The sequence below is a fragment of the Corella eumyota genome, chromosome 1, assembly GCF_963082875.1.
Source record: "Corella eumyota chromosome 1, kaCorEumy4.1, whole genome shotgun sequence".
NCBI classification, from domain to species: Eukaryota; Metazoa; Chordata; class Ascidiacea; order Phlebobranchia; family Corellidae; genus Corella; species Corella eumyota.
In genome coordinates, this window is record NC_137490.1 from 14,374,971 (window position 1) to 14,385,288 (window position 10,318).

At 30.9% G+C, this 10,318-nt stretch overlaps 4 protein-coding genes and 1 non-coding gene across 5 annotated transcripts; 2 read left to right on the forward strand and 3 right to left on the reverse strand.

Moving 5' to 3' along the window:
• The first annotated feature begins 562 nt into the window (after nucleotides 1-562).
• Nucleotides 563-1,896, forward strand: LOC145745018 (copper transport protein ATOX1-like). Its single transcript, XM_082563007.1, has 3 exons — nucleotides 563-643; nucleotides 769-850; nucleotides 1,081-1,896. The coding sequence occupies exons 1-3, from the start codon at nucleotides 638-640 to the stop codon at nucleotides 1,203-1,205; spliced, it is 213 nt and encodes a 70-aa protein (XP_082419133.1). The 5' UTR covers nucleotides 563-637; the 3' UTR covers nucleotides 1,206-1,896.
• Nucleotides 1,106-3,369, reverse strand: LOC145744795 (protein FRG1-like). Its single transcript, XM_082562744.1, has 8 exons — nucleotides 3,260-3,369; nucleotides 3,047-3,180; nucleotides 2,772-2,913; nucleotides 2,580-2,694; nucleotides 2,261-2,365; nucleotides 1,889-2,011; nucleotides 1,735-1,823; nucleotides 1,106-1,648 (listed from the first exon to the last, which is right to left on the reverse strand). The coding sequence occupies exons 1-8, from the start codon at nucleotides 3,319-3,321 to the stop codon at nucleotides 1,612-1,614; spliced, it is 807 nt and encodes a 268-aa protein (XP_082418870.1). The 5' UTR covers nucleotides 3,322-3,369; the 3' UTR covers nucleotides 1,106-1,611.
• Nucleotides 3,370-3,432: 63 nt separating this feature from the next.
• On the reverse strand, nucleotides 3,433-5,929 carry LOC145744348 (uncharacterized). The gene has a single exon (XM_082562303.1). It carries the CDS (start codon nucleotides 5,845-5,847, stop codon nucleotides 3,553-3,555), a length of 2,295 nt encoding a protein of 764 aa, XP_082418429.1. The 5' UTR covers nucleotides 5,848-5,929; the 3' UTR covers nucleotides 3,433-3,552.
• A 1,262-nt stretch (nucleotides 5,930-7,191) lies between these two features.
• Nucleotides 7,192-8,536, forward strand: LOC145744813 (pyridoxine/pyridoxamine 5'-phosphate oxidase-like). The gene is made up of 2 exons (XM_082562766.1): nucleotides 7,192-7,420; nucleotides 7,635-8,536. The coding sequence occupies exon 2, from the start codon at nucleotides 7,646-7,648 to the stop codon at nucleotides 8,339-8,341; it is 696 nt and encodes a 231-aa protein (XP_082418892.1). The 5' UTR covers nucleotides 7,192-7,420; nucleotides 7,635-7,645; the 3' UTR covers nucleotides 8,342-8,536.
• Nucleotides 8,537-8,635: 99 nt separating this feature from the next.
• Trnat-agu (transfer RNA threonine (anticodon AGU)) lies at nucleotides 8,636-8,707 on the reverse strand. The gene has a single exon. It is a non-coding gene; the product is annotated as a tRNA-Thr (tRNA).
• Between the last annotated feature and the right edge of the window lie 1,611 nt (nucleotides 8,708-10,318).

A 10,318-nucleotide genomic window follows, 5' to 3' on the forward strand; every position in this document is an offset into this window, starting at 1 on the left:
TTGTTAAATAAGTTCAGTAGTCAAAAAGTCGGCTAGTTCAGTAGTTCGCTTTTGTTTTGTACTGCCAGACTGCGGAAAAGTCGTTTACGTCATATCACAAAAAAAAAACAATTTATAAACCAGCACTAGCTGAGTAGCAGTGGTAATACACTTACCGCCCACGTTAAATATTATAAAACCCCAACTTTTTACTGTTTACCTTTACCAGCACATTTTTTTGTAACTTGTATAGACTCGTTGTTCACACAATAGAGTTTTTAGCCACAAATTCGCCAGAGCGCACTTTCTCAATATTTCTGTCATGTTCTTCGGAATTCTAGAAATGTGATTTTATTTCGCAAGACCGAACAGAGAATTTAACTTTATTCGCCAATATGTACTTAAGAATACTTGACGTACCACAATTTTGTAGTTTCACAATAGAAACTATTTCTTATTTATCTTAATGTTTTGCTAGTTTTTAAGCTTTTTGTTGCTAGGCACATACACCACCTTTATAAGTAATTGCCCTACTTCTACACCGACACGTGGCTTACAAAAAAACACAATTTAGTAACAACTTGCATGTTCAAAGGTATTGTGGTTTGTTGACAATTTGGTTAAAGTGAAAACAATATCGTATACTAAGAAAATTAAAATGCAGGTTTGAAAATATTTGATGCATAATTAAATAACTTGAGCCATGTATTTAAAATTTATTTTTTAAATATTATTTAACATCTTAATAACTACTAAACTTTTTTAAATATATCTTATTTTTGTTAACAGACTCATGAATTTCAAGTTGAGATGACTTGCAGTGGTTGTTCAGGAGCTGTTACAAGAATATTAAGTAAAAAATTGGGAGAAGGTCAGTTGTTTTTAAAATTCTTGCATTAAACTAACTTGAAAAAAATATGATTTAATAAAGTCAAAAAGTTATGTGAATTGTGACCATTCTATGCATTATTTTTGTTCAATTAGTAATAGTAAGTGGGCCTAACATTTTTTTTCGTAGTTTTATTGTAAATTTTTGGAATATTGTAAGTTTTTTTACATTTTGTTCCGTAGTTTTATTGTAACAATATCGTTTTACTTCAGGTACAAATTTTAATGTGGATTTAGATAATAAACTTGTTCAAATAACATCCACTTTGTCAGTGGATGATCTAACAGAAATGTTAAAAAAAAGTGGAAAAGCAGTGACTTATGTTGGTGTAAAATAAATCCCCATGTTTTTGTTTTATTCCAATATACATATATTCATTTTTAAGTATAGTTAGAAATGTTGTAAATCAAGATAAATTTTTAAACTGACCATTTTTTGTAAAGTTATTTATTTAATCAATTAGGCTTGTTAATTTTAAAACTATTATTTAAAAATATTTATTTAATTAGGATCTACTATTGCATACATTAATAACCTGTATTTTTATTATATTTTTTGCAGTACATAATTTTTATTTTATTAACATTAAAAAAAAAAATTTTTTACTACTGCCTTAGACATCTTACAAACTAGAACCAAAAACTGTAACGCACTTCTCATTGTAGTATGCTCAATTTAACATGTAAATACATGAAAGCAATTAAGTCATGTAGCTCTTTTAACCACTTGTTCTTTTTTCTTGCTTACATACAATATCTGTCAGATTTCATTTTTGCTCTCCTAAATTTTGACAAGTATATTAATAAAATATCAAAAGTTAAAAATAAAACCGTAATTATTTTTTTGGTAATATATAAAAATGGTACCTGTCCAATAATGCCCCATGTAAAGTCCCACTGTTTTTCGCATCATCTAGCTTAGATTGATCTTCAGTTGTCAACCGCAGTTTGTGGTCCTTATAAAATAGTTGTAATAATTATTAGTGAGTTTTAAGTTATAAAAAAAAACTAATTAAAATACCTGCCAACTTTGAAACTTTTTCACATAATTAACTTCACATTCTTTTAAGTTGGTTGCTGTTCTTTCCTCTTTCGGAATACTTTCATCTTCCTTTTCACTTTCCCTTTCGGCATTGGAGCGAATCTATAAACAACAAAATAAAAGAAATTATTTGTTTGGATTTATTTTAAGAAATAAATTTATTTTTTCTTACAAGGATTTTTAAAATAATCATTGGTTAAAAATTCCATTTTGCATAGACAGTACGAATTTTAAAATAATACAAAACTATGTTTGCATATACTGGTTGCTTTGCAATCACAATGTTATTATCATTTTATCAACTCAACGGTTTAATTGGGTTAGACAATTAATAAGAAGCTGCGTTTATACCTTAATAATTTCATCAGGTCCAGCACTTCTGCTTGTTGCTTCAATATCACCTTCTACACTACAAGTTACAAAACAGCCGTTGGGTGCCATTAATGCTACTTTTCCCTAAAATTAAAAAAAAACATTACTTGAAAATTCAATTGTGTATACTGTAATAATGGTACGTAAAAATTTAAAGTAATATTCTGTACGTGAATAGAAGTACACGTTCAACAAATGAAAATAACTTTGATCATACCACATTAAAGTTTTATTTTACAAAACAAGACATAATCAATATATCTAATTCTGTAAGGAAACGTGTATGCTAATATTTTACCTCTTGAAACACTGGCTCCCACTGTTCTTTTGCACTTATAGCATCACTTATTCCCATTACTTTATTGTGACGATCAACACATAAATATTTTCCAAAGCCTGTCTTTAATGCAATTCTATTCAACATAATCAAAACTTAAGTAATAATTTTTTTTTAATTTTATTATTCCATAAAACACACCAATTTACTCACTTTGAATCAGAGATAACAACCCCGGTCAATTGTTCAGGTAAGTCGGGGCCTTCACCCTCTGGTCTTGGAGCACCAAGAGTAAAACCCCCATTATCCATTGCACATATATAAACATTTACCCCCATTTCAAGTGCGATTGTGCCTAAATGTTTGACCAAAATCTTTTTTAAAAAACTGATATCGAAATATAAATATATATTTAACATGTAGGTAATACAACCAAAAAAAAAACATTACATAGAAAGAAAATTCGTGAAATTTAAAATAAAAACTACCTTTAAATTCTTCAATTTTAGAGGCAAACCACCACCCTCCATGTGATTTCATATCTTTTTCAAATTCTTCCTTTTTCAACTTACTTTCAACATCTTCAACTTTTCGCTTTTTATGTTTCTTGTTTTTCTTTGGCCTGCAAGAAATAATAAAATGTTATTAGCTCCATAAAGAGATAGATGCAGGTGTTTTGGGTGAAATGTATTTTACTTTACTTTTTTCGCTTTTCTCCTTTGAAAACTAACTTTGATGTTTTAACTTTTTGATAGTCACTCATAATTTTCCCTAATAAGGGATTCTAATAGTTACCTAGGTTAGGTTATCTAAAAAAGCAAAAAGAAAAAATACAAGTTGAAAGAACAACTACAAAATAGAATGAATTAGTTGAAAATACAACAAACGTGTACCAAAATTATTCGGATCATTAAAACTTAAAAAAAATTAGCTAGAAACACAAGTTTGTGAAATTTCATGCTGTATATACCATAATGGTATATATTATGAATATTTAAAGATTAATATATTGTTGTCCACTGTCAAATAAAGACCCTTCATTTGGATAACTCTGAACTTGTTCTCCATTTAATTCCCCTTGAGTCAACATTCCGTATAATGCATCATCATCAGTGATTTCGTTTTTAGTTTTAGATTTTCTTGTTTTTTCTCCTTGTTTGTTGTGTGTTTTATTGTGAAGCCTTAGCTCAACATACTGATGAAAACCTTTGCCACAAATATCACAAACGAATGGTTTCTCCCCAGTGTGAATTCTTATATGAACTCTTAAATTTGATTGCCGACTAAATACTTTATTGCAGTGTGGACATGGAAAGCGAGTACCGTGTTCCTTTCGATGCTTATTTAATCGCTTCTTTACAATTAACTTGCCACATATGTCGCATGGTATTTTTTGAGTGCGGTTTTTGTAATTGGCAGAATTTTTGTTGTGAATCATGTTTATATGCTGTTTAAGTTTACACTTTAAAATCATTTTTTCACAATCAGGACATGGCTGCATTTCATCACCAGTTGAGTTTTTAAGATGGTATTGGTGCACATGGGTTTTAAGCAAGGTGGAAATGCGTATTGGCTTTTCTACGTTACCACCATTTTCAGTACATATATTACATTGAAAATAAAAGCACTTATATATACTGTGTACCATCATGGGTAGGGTGAGGGACTTCAACACTTTCTTACCATCTCTGAATTGGTCCTGCAAATGTTGAACATACTTCAAAATCGAAAAACTTTTTACACAACATCCACAAGTGACATTTGAATCCCAGTTCGTTACAGTTTGAGGCTCAGTTGCATTCTCATAAGTACAAACATCTGCCTCAGTTGAATGATTCAAAGTAGTTGAATCATTTTCTAAGCTTGCCTCCATAAATATTGGCAAAATATTATTCTCACTAATACTCGCATCTTCTAAACTTAGACTCGTAAATTTTGGTAAGTTGTGGGTTGATTGAAAGTGAATAAAAAGTTGTTCTATTTTGATAAATTTTTTGCAACACATGCAATCAAAAAATAATTGGGTGTGGATATCTAGTAAATGGGCACCAATACTACATATTAGAGTAAAAGACTGGTCACAACACATTCCTATGATAGGTTTTTCCTTTTTTGCATCGTAATCCAGCTCAACATCATAATCCTCATCCGAGTATCGGGATTTGCGAACTGATTTTCTTTTACTCTTCTTTATTTTTGGAGAAAACTTTTCATCATCTGATATTTCTTCCACATGCTCAGTTTTTATATGCTTGTCCATTAAACGCTGTGACTTGAATTCTTCATCACATACTTCACAGGTCCATTGTGAAGGAACATCATCTTCCGGATCATATTCGTCTTCGCTTTTTTCTACTTCATCCTGTTCAGATTCCTCATCATCTTTAAACCAAACGAAATCATCTTCATCATATACAGGTTTTACTCTTTTTACTTCTTGTTTTTTTTGCTTATCCACAATTTTGTTTACATTTTCTTTATTTTTTTCTTTGATAGGCATTTTGTTACTTTTGTCATTTTCTATGTCTTTTAAAACAACAACACAATCTTCACTAATGAGATTTTTTTCAGCACACTCGAGGGACTTTTGAGTGCAACTTGCATTATCAATATCCTGCATTTGAGATTCATGACTTACTTCTACATTGCTTGAGGATTTATTTATAATATTGGAAATATCAGAAAGCATTTTTTTTTGGATGTCACCAGGAGAAACCATTTTTGCTATGGATTGTACTATTGAACTTAATTCTTCACATGTTAGACTAGCAGTTGTAAAAGAGCCCAAATAGCAATATTCAATAAGGTGTTCAAAACCAGGTGGTGTTTGTAAAGTTAACAGCTTTTTAACATTTTCTTTATTTAAATTATTATTAAAATCTTTACCCTCCAAACTTTTGTTTAGATGTTGAGCATTTTGCAAGGTTTTTATTTCGTCCATTTTTTTCTCAAATGTCTTTCCCAAAACAGCGGCCAAAACACAACTATGAGCTTTAAACAAATAATTTTGGCATATAGAATCAGTATTCTGAATTTTAGATTTAACTATGCTAAGGTCACAACTGTTGGCATAATTCAAACGTTGCTGATTTAATTGCGAAAGTACCATGGATGAATGGGTCTGCGGAATACTGGAAGCATTTTTAGAATTAAGGCTTTGGTTGTATAATTGTAACAAAAATTTTGCTAGTTGAACATTACTCAGTTTTAAATTTGCTGACAACGTTTTCCAGGTTTTTCCTGTTTGTCCTGTTAACTTGATTGTTATGTTATTGTTATTCTTGACCATGTTCAGTTAATATCCAACTTCAATGTAGTATATTGAAAATTTATTGTTAATTAATTAAAGCAAAATGACACTATATCTACATATTCACCTTTAAAATCAAAATTAATCAAATTTAAAATGAAACAATACAAACAAATTTGTGAAATGACCAAAATTAGGTTAGCAGTACCAGTCAGGCTGTAATTAAAGACAATTACATTGAAGAATTAAAGTTCTAAATGTGATCTTTCACTAATCTAACAACTAAAAATTCACTGTAAAGCAGTCAAGACTGAGCTAGAGTAAAAAAACTACCGAACGTTAAGGTAAAGAAGTCGTTATGCGAGGATAAATTCAAAACATCTTAAAGCGGCTCGTTTTGGTAAACACTCGCTTGACCCCACTTTTAGTTCTAAGTAATTGCGTGAGTCGGCAAGACATGACTAGTTTATGTCAGAAAAGTTATTGTTTGGACAGAGGGGAAGTCGGACTGCGCTTCGCATTTTATTACCTATGTATTAGGTTAAATTTAAATTGGTTGAATGTAGTAAAACTTCACTTTCAATTAAGTATCAACTTCACGTTAACCTACAAAACAATATATATAAATTAAAACAGATTATTGCTGTACAGCAAATGGCGCCAGAAAACGGTTTTAAAATAGCAAATTGCGCTTTGGTTTTACATGTTTGAACGGTTGCGGGTATATTGAAACGCTAGCGCAACTCAACTTCCTTCGGTTAGCTTGAGACAGAAAAACAAAAAGGTAAAACGAGTTCGTATGACGAAAAGGTGTTAACGAAATACTTGACAACAGCAACACAAAAATACTAGCTTATATGCTTTTATGTATTTTTGGGCCAGTGTCAATTGTTTTATAAATTGAAAACCAAAAGTTAGAGTCAAGTTTTTTAATTTACGACAAAAAATAATGTAGAAACAAAAAAAAACGATAGGTATATACTAAAGTTATCAAGCTAAGACCAAAAAAGGTAATATTGGTCTGAAACCTACGACGATAACAATTATTGCTTAGCAGTAGTTTTGCAAAAAAACACCAAAACGTTCAAAACAAAAAACAAAATATACGGTTTGTGCTTTATATACACAATGAGTAATAAGACAAACAATACGACGTAACGTTTCAAGCCCAGTAGGTCTGAAAACAAGTTTAAAACCAAACCCAGTCGACCATCCTGCCATCAGCGAAGGTGATTAAATATACACTTATAGTATATAAACACAACCTTTGAAATATTTGCATTTTGCCGCGCCCACACGAGTTATGAAAATTACGTTAATAATTATGGTTATTAATTTTGTAGAACTTTACTTGTTTCCACTTAATTTGCCCAATATTTTTTAAACTAATGGGGAAGAAAACGTATGTTTGTAATTTGTTAGTTTACTTTATTGAGTAAACAAAATGCAAGTGTCAAAAATGATTAAATACCGGATAAGTATTTTAGAGAAAGGCGTGTTACGAAGCATATGCTTTCGAAAACAATTTAACTAGCTAGACACGCTACAAAGCTTGGGATAACTAGAAGTAGACAAACATTTTTGTATTGTGTGGAAAACATAAATACACAATGTAAGTGGAATAGAGAGAAAGGTAGTTCGTTTACTGTAAGGAAATTAATACTTCATTCAATGTGCGCTTGAAAATTAGTAAATTGTGGCCTAGTATAAAAACTAACAAGATAATGAGTTAACATAGCTTGCTGGCGGTTTTTAATACAAGATACCTTGCAAAACTCATTTATTTTAATGGTTACGATTAACCTAAACTTTTAATTTTATTTCAGTGTTTTTAAGTATGGGACAAATGATGCAAACAAATAAAAAAGAAAACGAAAACGATGAATCTAATAAACTAAAAAACATTCTAGGTGACGATGGTTATAAAGAATTAAAACCAATGGAACTGTTTGGTTTGTGGTTTCAGGAATCTTTTGGGCATGGTGTAAAGGAACCTTTTAGCATGACCTTATCGACAGCTTCTCTGTCGGGCAGGCCCTACGCTCGAATAGTCAGTCTTGGTGGATTCGATGAAGTTGGTTTTTATTTTTCAACCACGGTTACTGCCAACAAAGTGCAGCAATTAGAAGAAAATCCTTATGCCTGTGCCAGTTTTTACTGGTGCGAAGTTCAACGTACTGTAAGAATTGAAGGCAAGGTTCAAAAAGTTGATAAAGTTCCCAACGAAGGTGGTTTTTCAGCAGTACCAAAAGAAGTCAAAATTGGAGTTTCGGCATCACCGACAACTAGCCTACCAGTCAAAGACGGGGATTGGAAGACATTTTTGGAAAATTTCAAACAAGTTACAGAAAAGTACAAAGACGCCGACGATATTCCTCAACCCGATTTTATAAAAGATTATGTCATTATACCCGAACGAATAGAGTTCATGCAAACACATAACGATCTACCAAGCGATCGGATTCAGTTTACACGAAATTCAAGTGACGATCAATCAGACAAACTATGGAATGTAATACGACTTTATCCATAAACTAGCATTTCTTAGTGTTTAAATTATTTATTCAGTTACTCAAGTATTTATGCAACCAACTATATTGTATGTAAAATAGGTTATTAAATATTGCACCAATTTAAACTTTGTATTTTAGTAAACCATGGCGTTTTAATTTTCGTTTGAGGCTTTTCCTGTGGCATTATTTATGGCAATAAACATTCCATACCAATATAAAAAATGTATTTTAAATATTTCTCGTGGACTAAATAAGTTTTTTTTTTTAATATAAAGCTATAAAAATTAAACATTTTGTAAAAATAAATTAAAAGTAGGCACCACGGGGGATCGAACCCCGGATCTCCTGTTTACTAGACAGGCGCTTTACCACTAAGCCATGGCGCCGACGTCTACAAAGTTACAAAAACATAGCACAATTGGACGCCGATAAGTAAGATGCATAGAAAGTTACATTTAATCAAAAAATTTTAGAACCTAAAAGAGAAGAAATATAAATGGCTATTAATAGATTTTTACATCAATATATAAAGTAGAACAATAAATATTTATACAAAGTAAATGTCAAACCATACGCAATTGCTGTTGATTGGAAAATTAAATACGAATAATGTTAAAGCAATTACGGCTAACCCGAAAACATTTATTTTGTAATTAAATAAATATTTTTTTGTTTTCAAGTTAGTTACAGGCATACGTATAAACAAACAATGCAAAAAAACATTTTTTTCGTAAAGAAACTAAACTGAACTAAACTAAAACGTTATACTTGGGCCTGCCTACACTTAAAAAAGTACAAATATGTTTCTAATCTAACGGAATTTAATAATAAATTAATTGATGTAAATTCTTTACGTAAATCTCATTAAATATGTTGATTTGATATTTCTTTTGTTAGAGAATAAAGACGAGATTTCAAATGATTTAATGAACCAGAATAACATGATTACTTCAATTATATTTTGCTTTGTTAGTCATTAATAAGAGTATATTAACCCATATTCTACACAAAATTTTGTTATTTTTTAATTATATACCAATACGTGTTGAAAATCATAACAGAATAATTTTTTTATCAAACATGAATATAAATCAACAACACGAATATTTTAAATTATTTTGCCTCGAACTTAATTAAATACAAATCCTACTTTTTTAAAAAAAGAAAGAAGTATTACACCAATCAAAAATATTAATCAAATATATTTAAAAGGTCGCTACGGGATATTCATATAATAATCCTAGTTATGCAATTATATTGTTTGTTTTTGACGGATATTTAAGCTTGGGGTGGTATTACCATCCAGTTATTAAGCAATGTATAACTTAAGCAATCGTGTGAATTTGCCATAAACATGTCGTTTATTTAGACGGATGTCGAGATCAATACAACTAAGTAAAAGCAGGACTTTGCTTGAAACAATGGAGTCAAGCCGACAAGAAAGATATCGACCACAACTTTGTCGCACTTGTCGTTCGAAATCGATTCCGGAGCGAGGCAAACAATGAACTGCTACATGACGTCACGCTTTCCTCGTAATACCTATAACAAGCTGAGCGTTAGTCACGTGATCACGCTGAAGTCAGGATACGAGTGGGAATAGCTGAGGAATTTTCCCATGCATTTCAACAGCTAATATCGACGGGGATTAGAACTCGGAGCCGGGTTTCATTGCAGTTGTAATCCGATTGAGCGGTCGCTGATCCCGTATCGTGCCTAATTGATCGCCGTTTTGCGTCGCAATAATTCAAAGCGATCATTATCGCTTATTTGTATGTGTAAATGATTGCGAAAAAAGAGGGATTAATTCAGGCTAGAAATACACTTGCTTTGCGATTTCACGCTCATTATTTTTTACTTATACGAGGCAAACGGGTTCCGAAAAATAGCATGTGAAAAACAATAAATAAAATATTACTTTAACTTAATTTAATAATAATGCAATAAAGTATGTTATTATAGTGAATACATAAGGTTGTATCAGGGCAAAAACGAAA